This window comes from Polyodon spathula, chromosome 16 (assembly GCF_017654505.1).
Source record: "Polyodon spathula isolate WHYD16114869_AA chromosome 16, ASM1765450v1, whole genome shotgun sequence".
Classification (NCBI taxonomy): domain Eukaryota; kingdom Metazoa; phylum Chordata; class Actinopteri; order Acipenseriformes; family Polyodontidae; genus Polyodon; species Polyodon spathula.
Genome location: NC_054549.1, coordinates 5,856,702 through 5,875,821, shown reverse-complemented (window position 1 = coordinate 5,875,821; position 19,120 = coordinate 5,856,702). Strand labels below are relative to the sequence as shown.

The 19,120-nt window shown below is 38.9% G+C and overlaps 1 protein-coding gene across 1 annotated transcript in view; it reads right to left on the bottom strand.

Moving 5' to 3' along the window:
• LOC121329038 (nucleolar complex protein 2 homolog) overlaps positions 1-19,112 on the bottom strand; it is a 28,185-nt gene extending 9,073 nt beyond the window's left edge. Inside the window, exons 1-15 of the mRNA XM_041274294.1 lie at positions 19,044-19,112; positions 17,916-18,065; positions 17,180-17,360; positions 15,940-16,059; positions 15,583-15,697; positions 14,860-14,950; positions 14,348-14,426; positions 13,798-13,908; positions 13,464-13,577; positions 12,143-12,331; positions 11,037-11,176; positions 10,271-10,382; positions 8,407-8,520; positions 7,669-7,770; positions 2,056-2,199 (exon numbers count right to left, since the gene is read on the bottom strand). Of these exons, the coding sequence (XP_041130228.1) occupies positions 2,056-2,199; positions 7,669-7,770; positions 8,407-8,520; positions 10,271-10,382; positions 11,037-11,176; positions 12,143-12,331; positions 13,464-13,577; positions 13,798-13,908; positions 14,348-14,426; positions 14,860-14,950; positions 15,583-15,697; positions 15,940-16,059; positions 17,180-17,360; positions 17,916-18,065; positions 19,044-19,063 (1,782 nt within the window). The 5' untranslated portion in view covers positions 19,064-19,112. The remainder of the gene's footprint in view (positions 1-2,055; positions 2,200-7,668; positions 7,771-8,406; positions 8,521-10,270; positions 10,383-11,036; positions 11,177-12,142; positions 12,332-13,463; positions 13,578-13,797; positions 13,909-14,347; positions 14,427-14,859; positions 14,951-15,582; positions 15,698-15,939; positions 16,060-17,179; positions 17,361-17,915; positions 18,066-19,043) is intronic.
• Positions 19,113-19,120: the final 8 nt, after the last annotated feature.

Sequence of the window (19,120 nt, the reverse complement as noted above, 5' to 3'; positions counted from 1 at the left end):
GCTGTTCTGCTGCACCTAATACTGGACTGATCTACAGGGCTACCACTGCTACTTGGGCATTAAATAAGCATTGACTCGATCATGAAACTGACGCTTGTGTGGTCCCAATGCTTTAACATGATTTGCTCTTACCTTCCTGGCACTAATTGCAATTAAACTACCGTCTGCAATTTTACCAACTGCAACTCTGAATCAGAAGAACTCAGCTGACTGGAACAGGACCAGGGGGAAGAAAAAAAAGAGAGAGAAGAAAAATCTCTTCCAGCTTTCCCCTACAGCTTTCCGTTGAGGGTATTGATCGGGTCAAATAAGATTACCTGACCTCCAAATCCAATAAACGGTAATAGATTGCCGCTTCAGTCGCCAGTTATCTAAACTTATTTATAACAATTTACTGCGCGGTTACAAAAAAGAAATGTTTTCTGAACCAGTCGATCCTTAAAAGAGAAACACACCACGCTGACTTTCACTGAGAGAATACTAGGAATACATAAGAAATGTTTGGTTTCCTTTTTTACTAATCAATTTAAACCCAGGAGTAGCTAGGCTATTGTTGTTAGCAGCAGCTAGATTTTTTAACCCTTTCATGCATGGCAACTTCATATGGGGACTGATATATTAAAAAAAAAAAAAAGTGTGTCCTCACAACTGTGTAGATCACAGTCGGTGACGGCAAGGTTACCCTGTAACAAAAACAGAAAGACACAGCTAAACACACTGAAGGATACCTCCTCCTATTTGCAAACCTCGCAAGACGCAAAATGACCTGGTGCCGAGCTGTCTACGAGCAGCGCATGACACACCTTCGAAGATTTAGATTACACGCAAAAAGCCCTTTTAATTCCATTTTTAAATATTTATTAATGCATTAATCCTAATAAGATCGGGGTTTAATGTCTCCAATGAAACCTGCCATTAAAGTAGTTGCAAATGCAAGTGTAACTCAAGTCCAGCTAGGAGCCGCGGCTCACTCTAATCCTTTAAATGTAGCAGGGCACCGAAACCTTTTTACATCAGTATTACTGTCAGGCCAAAGATATAAATACCAGGACGAATCCACGTCAGTCTGAACTAGGACATGGATCACTGCCGACTTGCTCCAAATTCTTTATTTTTAATTTTGATATACCAGTACATGTATATAATTTCAAAATCTGTTTTTAACTGCAGAGCTTATTGATTTTATTTTATTTTTCAAAAATGAGGACTGAAGTGTGCTAGATGCAGTAAAAACAAATGGCAGCTGCTAACACTATAACCTCTAACTTTATGTTTAATAATGTCCACACACAGTATGACTGATCTTGCTTTCAACATGCATAAGTGTGCCCTTCATAGGAAACTCACAGTGGGATGCTGCAGAGAGTTCAAAGTGTTTTGCTAGTGTTTTAACCCACAGAAGCAGATGCGTAAAAACAGGTGGTCAGCATTTGACTATGATGTCTGAGTACAGCGAGCTCAGCTGGTCTCAGACACATTTTCCAACAGGGGGTGGGAGGAGGTCTGGGGGAGTCAGGACAGCCTGACATCTGTAGAGGAAACCATGACTGTCTGTGAGAACCATGAACTGGACAATGGAAACCATCTAAATTACAGGGGGGCTTTCCCTGCAATTTCTTTCCTTCTTAAAACTTATTACTACAAGCCTCTGTACTAAAGGTGAAACTTTTATTTAACTAAGTCAACAAGCGCTTTGACCAGCGCCTCTGTTACAGTGACACACTCTTAGGTGTTATGGATGCTTGCTGACTACTGCTTGTTAAACATTAATGCTGTTTTTCTGTGAGACCCAAAGGTTTTTTTTGGCCCCCGCCCCCCAATATACCGATCCGTTAAGTATATATTTGTGGTTTGTTGGTCAATGCAAACATGAAGACAGCACAACATACAAACACGGGGGAAAGATCTACACAATGTTGAAAAGTCAGCCTTGCAGATGTCAGGCACGATGTTTCTTTGCAAGGGTTAAATCATGTTCTAATGCCCTCCGCTGAGGGAGCCTCTGCGGCTGCAGACTGTCTGACTTTCCAGAAAGGAGAACAATGTCAGACTCACCACAGCCACCCGGTCAGCCACATTGAACGTGGCTTTCTGTCGCCTGCTCATGATGTGGGCAGAGTTTTCCTGTATTTTGTCCAGCAGCTGCCGGATCTGCTTGCAGTAATTGGCCACTTTGCATTCCTTCAGAAAAGCTTTCAGCTGCAGCAGGGGAGAGACGGAAAGAAAGAAGGCAGTTAGCGTAAAGGTTTACTTTCCTTTAATAATTAATGTACAGGACACATATACGGTTTCCTCCCAACTGACTTGCCACCTTTGACCGTGCGTCCACTTTTTTCATATATACTGTGAAGGGTACCTGCAGTGATTACAGGAACTGATTTCCCATCTCTAACGCTTGCAACTGGCGTGATGGAGCGAAATCAGACCGCATGTGCACAGTTTGTTTTTTTGTCTTTGAAAAATTCTGTTAAAAAATAAACCCAAAAAATTCCTGTCTCTAGCATAGTCTGCCAATAGTATTCGCAGAATAACTACATAAAGATGTTCCAAATAAAACTGATGAACTTTGAAATCTGAAAACGGGGAATAATAATCCCCTCCCGCGCCATTTAATAACAATTCAAATATTTAATCACTACACTCATATCACTGCTAAACAAAGTTAGGATTTACAGAAAATCACCCACATGTATGACTGAAGTCACCGCGTTCAGTTGTGGTCACATGGTCCCCTGACTTCTATTTGATTGGCTAGGCGTCTGCTCGTTATAGAAACGAGCAGAAAATATTTTCAGAATTAAAAACGAAGGGGGTGAACCCAGCATACAGCAACCTACGCCCCTATTGCACTCACATTTACCCTATTTAATTACACACAGCCTCGAATTAACAAGACTAGTCATTAAACTACTAGAACAAATACCTAATTCACTTCCCATTTTCATTGCAATATAAATAATAAAGCACTTCAGCTGTTGCTGCATTACTGTGGAATTGTAACCGAGGGTGATAAAAGCTCTCACCATTACCTCAGTCATTAACCTACCTCTCATGTACATAACATTGTGAAGCAATGGCATCAGCCATCCTTGGTTTGACACATACACACATTTTATATATATATCATATAATCCTCTTTAGTTAAATAAGGGATTTGACTATCTTAATAAATACAAAAAAATGTTCCAACAGGCTGGCCTCGCTTCATTCTTTCCTGACACTCATATGCCAAGGAATCACCAGAGAAGTTAGTAATCTGTTTGATTGCTGATACAACTGTGTGTAAAAGGTCTAAAAAGATAATTATCCAGGTTATATTTTTTTTTTTAATGGGTGACATTTTGATTACATTTTGTAAAGTCACAACAAAAAAAACCCTTTTTTTTAAATTTCAGAATACAACCATAAAACTGTATTCCTAGCATTTAAAAAACAGCCCCACCAAATAAATGTATACACTTGCGGTCTCCAGATGATGTAATTTCCCATACAGCTTTGTTACAACACCCCTGCAACCCTGTTCCCTGCATTCTGAAGATTTAAATAACAGGATACTTAGAAAAATGTATTGTGTTTACTTATTGCATTATTCAACCAGGGGAATGCATCTTTATTTGCATGCGTTTGCTGGTGTGAGCAGCTGTGTTTACAGTAAACAAGTTAACAACCATGAACTGGAACGTATATGAAAGAGAATAAATCATCATTCCCACACAGCGCTGGTTTAAGCAACTCCACATCAGCCATTACTTGAACGTCTGCATTTTAAATACAGACTAGTAAACAGCAGTAGGATGTCTTTGTGATTGCTGATGTGACTTCAGATAGTAATAACCATGGTTTTAAACTCTTTGCTCCTATTACCATGAGCAATATTATCAGTGTCCCCCACCCCCTTCGTTTCTGCTATATACCATGTGATTCTTTGCTATCTGCAATCAAACCATGTGACCTACAGCCAAGGTCCCAGGTGCACTAATTTAAAGAATTGTACTGTATTTTAAAAAAATGTATATCCTGAATTAAAAAAAAAAAAAAAAAAAAAACACAACAAGTGGGAACCAAAAGCTATTTTAGTGTGCAAAGAAAAGCAGTTACCAAGCGCTTGATGTACAAAATTTGGTAGACTGCATCATGATCCTGGGTATGTGAACAATTGAACATACATCATAGTATTTTTTTAGTGCTTTCTTTTTTCAAGCCCCCCAACTATATATATATATATATATAATATATATATATATATATATATATATATATATATACACACACACACACATATACACAGAAGATATAAATCATTTTGTGACAGTGTTCATCTGCCATGCAAAGATAACACTGGCCTGCCTTGTTTATTGACCTGGAGTCACACTTTTTTTTTCCACTTTCATCTCATTTGAAAAACAAACTAGAATGCATCCACTGAATGGCTAGGGAGCTGTGTAAAGACCAGGCTGTGAAACCACAAACGAGTCTCTTTCACTCTCCTGTGGTTTGAAGCTTTAAGGGCACAAGCCAACTAGCTGAAGCACGGCATGATGACCAGGCTTCTGTTCAGTATATACTGTACAGAGAAACCAAAAGGAATTTAATACATCTCTGAATATAGCTTCAGATACCTGATTAGCCTTGTCCGTGAGTGAGCCAATCAAACCAACACCTGAACAGTATCCCCACTCCCTTTAATGAGTGATTCGAATGGGAATAAAGCACTGCCCCCCACCCCACCCCCCAGAGCACCACATATAAATATATGTAATGGAACTTCACTGATAGAATCACAGAACAAAACTGTATTCCAGATGTGAAAACACTATCTCAAAGTAAGTGAAATGTCTCATTAATGCAGCAAGAGGGCAAAAATCTGTGGCAGTGAAGAGGTTGGTTTTTACTAGACCCCTATAAAGACCCTGACAGGGTTTTCAATTAGTTTTGAAGTATGTGGCAGTAGGGGGGCGTAGTGGCAAGGGCAGAGAGTGTGGGAGGGGGGTGCATTCTGGCACATTTTTGCATGGTTTAAGCATGTGCTAGACTAGTAGAGGTCTGCTTATAGTGTCTGATAAAGTACTTCACTCGTGCAATGAAAGGGCTTTATTTCAGCACTGCTCACAGCAAGGCAAGATCAACACAAATAACATTTTCCTTTTGGAGCATCAAGGGCCCTGCAGCACAAGACTGGCTGAAAAAAAGAACTGGTATTTGTTAAGAAAAATTGCTGAAATAGTCTGATGCAAAATATTCTTTCACTCAACTTAAATATCTCTCTACTGCTTTAAATCACACAAGCTATTGAGCAATGTGCACAACTTTGGGGCCAGTACACTAAAAACGACCTTTGGAAGCTATAAACAAACTGGAATGTAAGCAAAGTCCGCATTCTAAAGAAGTTGAGAGCACAGACTGCTGAAATATGGAAGAATGCAGTAAACATCCATATATAAATCAACACTAGCTTAAATATCGTCTTCCAGAGATTGTCCTTTCTATTTCATGAATTATCTTTTGATACTGAAGCTATTCATAAAAAGTACTGGGCGATTATCATTAAATACTGGATTACGGTATTAATGAAATGTACGTACATTTAACACAATCTGCACTACAGGAGTTATCATATTCTGACATTCACGTGAACGGGGAGTAGTTGATTAAAATGTTGTTATTTTGGATATAAACAACGTATATTTAATGCGAAAGCAGCAGTATTAACCTTGGGGTGCTTAATTATTTCATTGCAAGGAGCACTGCACTTTTATAAATTTGAAGTAATGCTGAAAAACTAGTTACCACAACCCAGTTCCTTCCACATTAAATATAGCAGTGCATGCAGAGGTCATACTCTAGGCCTTTTCCATTGTCCCAAACCACAGTCAATATCCTATTCATTTGCCTCTCAGCACCAACTGAAGAGCTTATTTGTGGGTCTACAGTCAGCGGTGCTTTTGCATAAAACCATAGAACCTAAAAAAAAATTAGGGCTCCCCATTCTGATGGCTCACTAAGGTGTGTATGTTTTTTTTATTTAAAAAGGTGTAGTATCCTGTTGAAAACTGCTTATGGGTTTGAAAAGAACACAAAGACGAATGGTTCTTTGGTAGTGCCAAAATGTAAAATACAAAAAAAAAAGAATTAAGCTCCCTTGGTTTGTTTTTGGAATTGTGTTTTTTTTTAATTTTCTGGCTTTAACAGACCACTGCTGCTAAACGCGACTGCTCTGACCACTAACACAGATGCGGACATTGGCCAGTTGCATTTCCCCTTAGTTTTCTTCCCCTGAAGTGTTTCTTCAGTTTATGGGTGTTGCAGAAAGCTGCTTAACACATTTAAGTCTACCCTAGTTAAGGGAAAATGTATCCTTGACCTTAAACTTAATACTTTAAAAGTGTTTTATGCAACCAGCCCCTGGTCTATAAAAAAGAAAGAATTCTACTAACAATAAACGACGAGAGCCTTGAAAAAATCCAAGAAAAGTTTAAAATCCAAAAGACAGTGCCCAACAGAAAGACATTTTAGACAGAAAAACAAATGAATAAGACTCCTATTGCATACCAGGTTTTAATATGAGCTTGAAAAGCCACCGTGTATACGGTAGGTAACAAGCTCAGGTGTGTCTTATTAAATTTATAGTAAAACAAGGAATGGATCAAACTGATATGCAATCGGAGACTTATTTCCATTCTGGAATCTCAATATAAGAGGAACCACTCCGACTGGTAGACAAATGGCACTGGAAAGGGAGAATGTTCAGATTACAGCATTATGCTTTTAAAAGTAACCAGCCTGTTAAGACCGCCTCAGCCAAGGGTGAAGCGAGGGAGAGCTAATTCATTTCTCACGATGTAGACTCTTGATGTGGGTATGCAATTTAATCAAAATGCTTAAAAACTTCCTTAGAAGCTGCACTTATTCACATGGTAACTCACAAACCAACCGCACAGGTGACACCCACACTGTTTGTATGAGAGCAGTCAGACACAACATGCAAACACATTGAATTAATTCAACATTTCTTACGCAGACACAGGGGAACATTATTTGAGGATTACTACTATAAACCCAGACCAGACAGCCACCTGTAACCTGAATAGCACTCATAACACCTGGGCAATTTCTAATTGAAGTTTGAGTCGCAATAAGTAACAAACATAGTAAGAAAACTTCCACAAGTACTTTGGAGATTTTTTTTTTTTTTTTTTTTTTTTTTGCAATCTGAAAATCGGATGACCTAGAAACCATGAATAAATGACGGAAAGCCAGCACAGCCACAGCTGTGTAGTTTTACTGTAAGCCTCACATATCGCTCAATAGGAACACACATGTTTGTACTTTGTTTTGGCACACAGCTGAAGGATGTGGCTGTTTGAGAAACCCAACGTGGAAAAATATCTGGATCTGACTCAAGACGCAGTGTCATGATGGGACAATATAAGACCTTGCAGCAGGATGTGTTACAGCTTGGAGCCAAAAGCACAGAATGGGAGTCCCAGAGGCAACTACAGCTATGGTCAAAAGTTTAGCATCACCTAGAACTTTAGGATGGAGACAGAATTAAAAATAAAAACTATATGAACATAATTTAGATCTTTTATTTAACACAGGCAGAGATAATTGTATTTTAGTGCAGAGCTGACTGGGATAGTGGGTTCACTGTGTAACACATAAAGGTACCTGAATCACAGCTGGAAGGGCGAGCTCTGGAAACCCTATGCTGCAGGCCTGCGTGTGGAAATACTCCAGTATGAGATCATAGAGCTGCTCGATAAGACCGTCCTGAAATAAGAGAGCAACACACATCAAAAAACAATTTGAAAAACAAATCGCAGTACAGTAATTTAACAAAGGGCACCACAAAACAGAGACCACTGAATTGAAGGGCCTGCCCTCAATTATTTTATATACTTTTTTTTTTTTTTTTAAACTTTGTTTCAATTGAATTTGTCAAACCTGTAGAACAATGTATATTTACAAGGACAAGACTCACACTTCATAGCATTTGAATCATTCTGCATTTTCCTGTATTAGACACACCCAGCCTCAGAAGTTAAAAGTATAGGTGCGACTTTCTACAGATTTAAAATAAAGCTTGAAATGCAATGAGACTTTGATTGGTGTCTGAACACCCTTACACAGTCGTAGGTTACCAATAGAAATATTTTATTGTGTTTTTTTTTTTCAAACCAACACCAATTTCAATCTGTGCATAAGCAAGCAAAAACCTTTTCATCAATAAAAACAGCAAAAAGATTCACTGAAAACCCCAAAGAGAATCACCTAAATAGCCTTGACCAATCTCCTGAGCACAGGAAGACATGGCAATGCATTACATTTCCGTGTTCTAATCTCCTCATCCTACTAACTATGCACTAGATCACAAGTCACAAGGTGTTGAAGGTGTGCTTCACTTACCCTGAATGCCTTCTCCTGCAGATTTGCATTAGACAGCTTTAAGACCACAGCAAAGTTAATAGGTCTCACGCTCATGCGACCAGGCTTCTTGTTAAAATCAACTTGCTGCAAAACCTGATAGAAAAAAAAAAACAAAACACCACATGTGCCTACTGAATATAGATGCTGACTAATAAGAAAAAAAGAAAATAGGGAAAGATTTATGCTCCAAAAGCACGGATGTATATATTAATTGTCTCATTCAAAAGCAAGCCAAAATGCTGGGAGTTATAGATTTAACAAACAAACACAATCTGTGGGACAACTGCATATCTATATAGGAGAGATACATCTATATACATTATACAAGTTAGTTTTCCAGGTTAGTTTTAGTGTGGTACAATTTGTTATATGTATATATAAAGATTAAAATCAGAAGTATTCAACAGTTTATCTCTTTAAGAAATGCACTGCAGTACGAGTCGAGATACGGATATTTTTGAACACGGAGCACGCTTAGTTCGGTATGAGCTGTGCATGCGTCGGATGTGGTCCCGGGCTGTGGGAGCCGGGAGGAAGTTGGGTGTGCAAAGTGGTAATGTCTGGACTGGGTCTGATATGCTTGCAGCGTATCAAAGCAGAAGGAAGCACGTTATCACCGACCCCAATGCAGAGACGAGAAAGAGGAAAAAAAAATAAAAACAGTTTCTGCCACTCTAGTTTTGCGTTCTCAATCTTTTTTCTTTTGTAGAAAAAAAATGGAAGGAAATAAGCGAACGACAGAAGCAAATGAGTAGATGTACTGTAGAAGGGGGGTGGGCTCGAACACTCCGCTGGTTTCCAGTCCTGGAGGATGTGGTTTGCAGAGGACGCTCACAACAAGCACAAACCACAAGGTCCCATTTTTCATCACAATCTGGTCAAAACAGTGCGCTGTTCTCAACCCCTGCACTGACCACTCGTGCCAGAAAGCTCCGTGTCTCTGACCCTCGCTGCTTTCCCGTGGTCTCGGCTAGCGCCGTCTCAGAGCTGCTGTTCTCACGACAGCTGTGACCGCAGATCTGATATCAGCGCTGCGAAGCACAGAGGTGCAAGTGCTTTCTTAAAGCCATGGAAAATGTTGACAGTTTGTAGCCCTCACCACACCTGATAAAGGTGTTGTTTATGCACTGAAGCCTCCAAAAACTGTTTATGAAGCATGCATCTTTTTTTTTTTTTTTGAACCTCAATTTAAAAAAAAAAAAACAACCCATTCTGCAGCCCTTTGAGGGTGTTGACAGTCTGTATGAATGTGTTCACACAAGCAAGTTAAATATAGAGGGCTGATAAATATTTTTTTAAGTGCATTTTTTTGCTCTGGTGGATTTTTTTTTTTTTGGTTAACTTTTTATTTTATAAATATATAAAAAAAAGTAATAACACAGAAAAAAAAAGACATTCTCAGCTGCTTAGAACACACGTTAGGTATGTTTATGTAGCCAGCTGTGTTTTACTATACAGCACTACACTGTCCTATGAGATCTTGTGAATAGCACTAATACCTAATGTAACCTTAGTGGCAGGTACAGTTACTGAATCAAGGGCATTACTAGAAATCAATACAATTGTGTCTAGCTTAAAAAACACTGCATGCTGCAGTAAAAACAGTGTGGTGTAGTTATCACTATACTGCCACCAGGGGGTGCCGATCGTGACGACATGCACAATAATTATGCTGTAATTAATAATAATTGTAAAAGATCTTGATGGCCACAGTTTTCACAAACAGATTCTGAATACAGAAACTTTTAAAGTCCTGTCGGCTGGCTTTTGGGAGAACAGCTCCTGACAGGGGAACACAAACAACTAACAAACCTTTCACACAACGTGCTTGAGAACATCTTACCTCCAGAAGAAAGGGGACAACAGGGATGAAAGTCTTGGTGCTGTCAGACAACAGGGTCAGAGCCCGAACACAGTGCATCCGGAGAGGATAATACCTAGCTGTGGGGACCAGCCTGGTTAAAAAAGAAAACACAAGCAAGACAGCACGTCACTGTAAGAGGGCAGTGATACTGTCTGTGTAACAAGACAGCACGTCACTGTAAGAGGGCAGTGATACTGTCTGTGTAAACTGCCTTTATCTCAAGACCTTCAAAAACACTACAGCAAGGTAAAGAATTTAAACTAGGCGTGTGTTAATAGTGATGTGCTTATTGTTACAAGATCTTGTGATGAGTTTTTAAACTTGTGAAAACATCACGATTTTACAGAGGGAAAATTTTAAATATATTATATATATATATATATATATATATATATATATATATATATATATTCACACACTGCACAGAAAACATGAATTAGAAACACAACCAGGAAAGTGGAGAATACTGCCACCTGCTGGTTCATTAACTTGTTATTTTAACATATTGTACTGGATACTGAAAAGAAAATGAAAAGGTGGCAAACAATTGGCAGATTCACACCTAAAAGCTTGCTAGACACACATTCAATAGGATAAATTAAACAAGATTGTCTTATTCTTAAAGCTTAAACTTATCTATGGTTAGAGAAGCAAAAACAGTCAAGAACAATTAGTACTCAAAACACAATTTAAACAAGTCACAAAGTGGACCGTTCAAAGTCCAATCTTTTCCAAATCTACTTACTTGACACAGCCTACGATCACTTGAGTTAATGGGTAAACGAGTGGATCCAGGACATCGCTGGGATACAGCGTGCTCAACACACGACACCAAAGGTACAGGCAGTGGATGTACTGCCAGTTATAAACAGACTGATACGTTTCCTGCAAAAGAAACAGCATCCAAAATCAATAGGATCCTTGCTTACAGAACAGCAGCCAGTGTCACAGAGCTCAATTAGCACCTGCATCACCTTACCTAACAACCTGTGCCAAGTGTGAAGTGTGTAGGGACTCGTACGATTAAATTAACACACTTTCACAAGTATTTGTTGAAGCAGATTATAATACACATCGTGGCAGTTCCATTTTCTAGTGTGTGTGTGTATATATATATATATATTTCCCCCCATTCTTTGGTTTTGTTTAAAGGCTTCTGTGTGTGTTTACACCATGCATGTACAGCTATAGCCAAAACGTTTTGAGACATAAATGATATGACAGAGACATAAATTATATCGCAAAAGTCTACCGGAAGCCATAACAGTAGTTCAGTATTTCATGTTAGATTTCGAAATGTCACATTTTTCAAATGCGTGTCAGTTTTTCGTTAAGTATATGGATAACTACAAAGCGGTATGTAATTCAACAGGTTACCGTAACGTTATTCAGCAGGTTTCGTTCGGCTAAATGAGTTCATTCTACAGGGCAATGCCACAGCTGTACTATACTTTGTGTTGATTTATGTTAAATTCGATACATGACTTTGCAATCAAGTTAGATTTCCCAGTGTTTTGTTAAGTTTACAGTTTCCTGGCTGCGCTGTTGAAGACGACATTGCACAGAAAAGTGTTTCAGCGCACACTTCCAGCGCCTCAAGCTGACATTCAGGAATGATCAAAGCAAAGAGCACAGCTATTTAAAGCTACAAATATCTATTGCTATCAGGGCAATCCGATTCTGCATTCTGCACACCCTCAACACCAATTATGAGAACTCTAACACCTTTGCATAGAAGCATTGTATACTGAAAGTGCAGAGTCAAAAATGTACAAACATTTGCCAGTTCAGCGATCAAGAGTGAACCAATAAGCAGAGAATGGAAAACCCTACTGACCGGAATGAGCATACCTTTTTCTTCATTGTCATTGCATTGCGAAGATGAATGGCCAGCTGTCTGATGTATATGAAGCCGTGCTGGTAGGAAACCTGTGTGTCGAGGGCATACATTTCTGTCAGTGTCCTTTGCATGAAGTTGATCATTGGGAGGACGCTCGGAGAGGTAAACTTGCAGTTCTTCACGTAGGCGATGTACATTTGCTGGAAAACAAAACAAAGAATGTCACTCAAAGTTTAGGGCGCAAACTTTTTCACATCAATCTCCCACCACAGCTGTAAATGTACAATTGGAGCCATCACAGCATCATGAAAAAGATAATCACATCGACCTACATCGACTATATGCACAAACCACTGGTTAAAAATATAAGCGCTTCAGTAATCTCAGTAATGCTGGCACCTTGTAAGAAATTAATCTCACAATAAAAAATTTCCAACACCATACTTTCCATATGTATATTTCAATATATAACAGACTAGAAGGATAGCTTTAATTATAACCTGAACTGCACTGCTCCCACATATCTGAAGCAAACAGGCTGACTGATTTTATAGAACTCTAAGCACCAGTCCTACAGATTTATTATATCTCAAAAAAAAAAAAAAAAAAAAAAAAAAAAAAAAAAAAAATTATATATTATATATATATATATATATACACACATACACACCACTTTTTCTTTTCTTAATATTTCTAGTTTCATGAAGTGTAATTTACCTTGAGGCGTGACAGTAAAGGCTTTCTTGCACGTGTGGTTTAAAAACTGGAAGCTTGAATTACTCATGCTACAGCAGAGCACAGGACCACAAGCTAGTGTTACGCAGCTATATTTCATTTGCGTACTGTGTATTACATTATTGCAATGTAATGAATTACTGTAAAAAACCCTATTCGTTTAAAAGTTATTTACAGATTGTATTATGACTCTACCAGGCTACGTATAAATTACTGTACACATACAGGATGTCAAATAACTTGAACCACACGTGAAAGTGTGCCACTGACCTGATCTTTGGTTGTGTCCGTTTTGTAACAGTTAGAAGGGGGAATTTAAAGTAAGACTGTTTTTTAAAGAATAAAAAAAAACAAATTGCAATAGATATTTTATATGGAAAGTTGGAACAAGCAAAAGGACGCGAGATAATATGTGCCATATTTATTTTTTAAGAAAAAGACAGTCAGTCTTGCCTTTTATCGTTTCAATCCAGGGGGCTGTGCAATGCTCCAGTACAATCCAGCAGTGGCTTAACCCGGCAAGGCATAGGCTGATCAAATCAACCCCGCAGTACAAAAACAGTTTTTTTGTTATTTTTTTTTCCTTGAAAAACATACCTTGAGCACTGGATTAAGATACACATCTTGCTTGTGTCTGCAGATTTTATTAAGAGCTAGAAAAGCCAGAACTCGGACTGTCTCTTGGCCTGTACTCCACTGGGTGATCAATTGCTATAAAAGAAATAAAAAAAATTTAGCACATTGATAACATAAAAAAGAAACACCACAAAAATGCACAGCTTCCCTAATGTTATAGGATGTTTGATTCGTGCCAGCCGCCACCTGATCGTCACATATTACAATTTAAATGGATGATTTAAATATTTTGAGAAAGCAAAAATGCGTATGCATCATATACATGTGCAGCATATAACTGTGAGGCTCCTCTTACCTTTAGGAAGTGTCTGCACTGCTTAGGGAGGCACAGGTAGTACGGTACCATTTGGATGGCATGTCTCAGCACAGCACTTACAACAGAAGCTTCTGTCAAACATGATAAAAGCTGAAAAAAAAAAAAATTTGAATAGATTATGTATTCTGTTACCCGTTTTTAAACAGTATATATATATATATATATATATATATATATATATATATATATATATATATAATATATATATATATATATTTTTTTTTTTTTATTTTGCTGGTGGTGTAGTGAAAATGGCATCCTGGGCCTGTAATTATCCCTTGATGTCATCTTCGGTAACGGCATTTGATACTTTTTTTATGCTGGAAAAAAAACGTGTCTGTAGGGATTAGTTCTCTGATACTTTCTGACTTGGTACAATAAATACTGTACAAAGGGAGGGCTGACACCCCTTCACACATAAAGCTGATATTCTCTTCTAACCATCCAAGCCACAAATGAAGATGACATGTACAGTACTTTCACTAATGGATTCAATCTAAATGAGTTACAGTCAGAAAGTAAAATTTACCTGCACAAGACCAGCGAGATACATTTTAATGTCGATTTGAGCCTTTTGCCACCGAGGACTAGAAGATGGGAGCACAAGCCTAGGAACGAGGGAGACATTTTTGTTTAAATTAATTTGCAAGTTTTAAATAAAGATATAGCGGTCTGCAGGACTCTGAATCTGCTACTGTCACAACACAAACGATTTGGTGCACTTCATTAGGAGGGCGGTCTCAGTGAAATGTATAAATCATTAAAACAGTCAAACAATTTCACAATAAAAAGAAAGTTAAAACAAATGAATAGACTTCTGCAGCTGATTCGTAGCTTGAAGTGTCTGTGGAGCTAAACATGGCTGCTGTTTAGTTTATAAGGGACGTCCCATGCCTGAAATAAGGACGCCTTTTAAAATAAAAAACGCATACAAAGGGTCCTTTATTAATAATTAAAAACTGGTATTAATTCTGTTAAATGCATCATACTTCCAGTTAAAAAAAAAGCTCTTTTATTGATTAAATGGAATTTCAGACTTACTTTTTCTTGTCTTTATTTGGCCTTAGCTGAAGCATCTTCTGAAGAGCTGCAAAAAGGTCTCTCAAACAGAATGACACCAGGGCATTAAACACTGCAAGGGAAAGGTTTACATGGGCTTAGTGAACAACGACAAGAAAATCCCAGCTGTACACTTGCCAGCCACACTGCTGCTGCAGAGGTCAAGAAAAAAAACAGCACAGACAACAGCCTCCTGAAGGAAATCAGTGCATTACAAATGAACCACATGTGAAAATAAAGCCAAGTTTTTATCCGCTGCATATCACTGCGCGGCATCTGGCATCCTCATAATGGCAACAAGCTTGCAGTGTTTTCCGATGGGATTATATAGTCACTGTCTTCCAGTGGAGTACGTTTTCTTCAGATGCGTCTTACTCAATTTACTTTCATGTCTTACAAAAACCATTAACTACAGAGTTCTTGCAGACATCATAGAAATGATACCGTGCTGAGCATCCCAGCTGAACGACAGACTGCAGCTTCCAAAAACAAGTTGCAGTAATTGGGATTTCCACTAGAGGCCATTAGAATTGGGGCCTTTAATTGTGAACTGCAATAGGAATGACACTGTGACGCCATGTGATGTTATGATGCAGTACGATTCAAGCGCACAGTACCTTTACATTTTGTAGCACAGCATTAATATGCTTTGCTGCATGCCAATATTACCTAGCATTGATTAAGAGGGTGCAGAAGGGTTAGTACCTGAACTGTCCTCCACTTTGTATCGGCCAAGGTCTACTCCATCTCCTTTAGTGGTAGCCACTGCTGCTTTAAAGGCCTGAGTGATCTCCCGGAACAACTTTGCAGAAAGCTCCTTCTGTTAAAAAAACGAAAACTCAAGACTATTTTCATTCTGAAGCACCAGACCAATGTCATACTGTATTATACAGTGAAACACATTCCGTTTTCTAATTGGCTTACAGAGCTGTCTAAAACCACCAATAAACCGCCTCCTCCTAAAATTCTAGAATTCTCTATTCTAAAGTTCTATTCAGTAAGATACCATTCTACAACTATTTTAAAATCAACATTATTAATATCAATACAAACCAAGCTTACCTGGACAGCCTCTTTCCACTGCTCCACCATCTTCTCCGTCACCTTGATAACATCTTTTGATTGTTTAGATTTTGGTGCTGCTTCCACTTCATCGTCGTCGTCGTCATCATCGCTTGCCTCCTGTTAGTGACATATTTCAAGAGCTCTTATAATGTATACATGCAATAAAAATACAAACGACAGACTGTTCAATGTTGAATCTGATTCTGCAAATGCATAGCATTTCAGGGATGTATTACTACACCTCTGTAGACAATGGATATAAATACAATAGTCAGGGTTGTAGTATAGCCTTCTCATAGCTGTGAGTTTAGTACAACTAACTTTGCCATTGCAGGTAAACGTGCTGCAAAATATGCACCATGTAATTTACTGTTTACACTAGTTTCATTATAACAAACAAACAAAAAAGATATGGTTTAATCTGTGTTGAGCAGACCAGTATCACTACAAAAAAATATAGCCAAAATCACAAAAATGATCAAGTTATAAACAATTCTACCTAGAACCGCCACGTGGGTCAATTTGACCCATGCATTACAGTACACGTTTATTTTTTTTGTAAATGCAGCAAACAAGACACGCCCCTTCTCCTCCTCTAGCACGCTTTTTTAAATTATAAAAACATGATTATTGTTCTATATAATGTATTTTTAAACTACATGTGAATGTTTTATTCCATTGATATGGATTATCTGTAAAATAATAGGATTTCCAATCAAACATAAACAATTAGTATGGTGACATCATCGATACATTATGCAAATGAGTACCATCGAAGGTTCAAACCTTCCTTCGGTAATGTGTTCCGAACCTCGGAAGGTCAAAATGTACCCTTTGTTGCAGCCCTAGTTAGCACTGAACTTGTACTACCTTACCTGCTCCTAAGGTAACACTGGAAAGTCTGTGAAGCCAGCTGTACAAATGAACATTGCGCTGCTGTGCACTGAAGCCCGCAGGAGCAGCATTGCGCACGGAAGCCCGCAGCAGCAGCATTGCGCACGGAAGCCCGCAGCAGCAGCATTGCGCACGGAAGCCCGCAGCAGCAGCATTGCGCACGGAAGCCCGCAGCAGCAGCATTGCGCACGGAAGCCCGCAGGAGCAGCATTGCGCACGGAAGCCCGCAGGAGCAGCACTGCGCACGGAAGCCCGCAGGAGCAGCACTGCGCACGGAAGCCCGCAGGAGCAGCACTGCGCACGGAAGCCCGCAGGAGCAGCACTGTGCACTGAAGAAACTTACCTCCAAGTGCTTCGGTAGTTTGTGGATTTTACTGTCTTCATCGTCTGAGCTGTCTGAGTCATCGAAGTTGAGCAATGATCGATCGTTGTGCTCCAGAAACTTGTAAAACTCAGGGTCCTTCTGTTTGAGTCTGGAGAGCTGGTCTTTGTGTTCTGAGGCCTTGCCTACCTTTTTCAAATTTCTACAAGAGAAAGGAAAAGGAGTACTTGCAGTTCCAGTTCAAGGAAGAATAAATTCCTTTCAGGTGCAAAAGTCGAACTCTCTCAAGTAAGGTATTTTAAAATGACTGTGGCTAATTTGTAAAAAACAGAGTTATTTATTATAACACCAGTCTCCTTCTAAAACTACTGGTAGAGGAACCAACAGAAGGTTTGTGGGGAAAAAATCTGTAAGACCAGTGGACCATTCCATGTTAAAGGACAGGGATGGCAAATAAGACTCCGCCTGCAGTGCAGTTTGATCCATTTCTGTCTTTAGTATAAGTCTAAAAAGACACACCTGAGCTTGCTACCTAGAAATTGTGGCTAATCAAACTTGTAGCAAAAATGTGGAATAGGTGAAACTGCTATGCAATAAGGGTTTTATTTCTATCCCTGAATGACATGTGATCAACATCTTTCTGGCAAGCCCAAAACCTTTTAATGATCTAACTTCTGTGTATTGCCATTACTTACCATTAGTGTGATTGAGGGTTTATCAGATAACAAACTTACCGCTTTCAGGAAACAGTACTTACTTTGCTTGTGTTTTAGCTGTGGGTTTTGCCTTTCTTTTGACCTTGCCATTTCTGCTGACTGTTGTTTCTTCATCCTCTTCGTTCTCACAGTCCTCCTCGGAGTCAAAACCAGAGACAAGAAACTCGTCCACGCTCAGTTCTTCCAGTTTCCTGGGAAAAAAACAAATCCTGATTTCAGACAAAACTCCAGAATCTAATATAATGGAGATGACTGTTTGGTTATTGTTGTTAATTGCAAGATGTTCAAGATATAATGCTTTCTACAAAGCAACACCACTAAACCACGGAAAACCAGACAACAAAATCCAGGTTTTATGGTTCAGGGCAACCCCCCCTCACAAAACATAAACTTGAAACATGAAAGCAGGAAACATGTACCCCACACCCACTTGGTTTAAGGGGCCCAGGATATGCTGAATCAAGAAAGGGTGAGCTGCTTTTTTTGTATTTTCTGAATTTGTGTTATAATTGGTTTTGAATTAGGTGGAGTAATATGTTCAATGGGCAGTCCTTCCTCCTGAACACAAGTCTCAACACTTCATCACAAATCACCAGGGGGAGTGTGTGAGGGGATTGGTATCAGGGCTCCAACGCATCTAGCTACACTAGTCTTCTAATATTTAATGTCTTCCTTTTTAAAATGCTATTATGTGTATCCTGTATATCCATAGTAGTTTTGCTTAGATCATTAGTTGTCATGCTTACTAATTATCCCATCAAACAAATGCTTGTGAAATAAGACATAGTGATGGGAAAGCACACTGAGCGAGAAGCGTCACCACGTGCCACTACAACAATGTAAAACTAATACAGTACAGTTTATAGAGTAACTGGAACAAATAAATGGCAAACATGACATTGCAAGTTTGTTCACCACCTTTGCAGGTGTTTTTATTGCATCCCAATACACGGTGGGTAACAACACCGGTAAGTTACTCGACCGTGTTTGCAAAACAGAAACTTTTTTTTTTCAATGAATTACCGTCCACTTTTTTCAATTTAAAAGCTAATTACCCCTGTAGTTATACCACCAATAGCAAGCGCTAACACATTTCACGTAGTCGTAGTCACAGCTCTGAACTACACGCAACACAGAACCGTATTGTTTAACAGTATTTAAAAACTCACCTTTTGCTGCTGGCTGCCATGCTTGCTGAACGCAACGTGAGCGCTGTTCATGTCCCACAATGCGGCGCGGCAGCAGG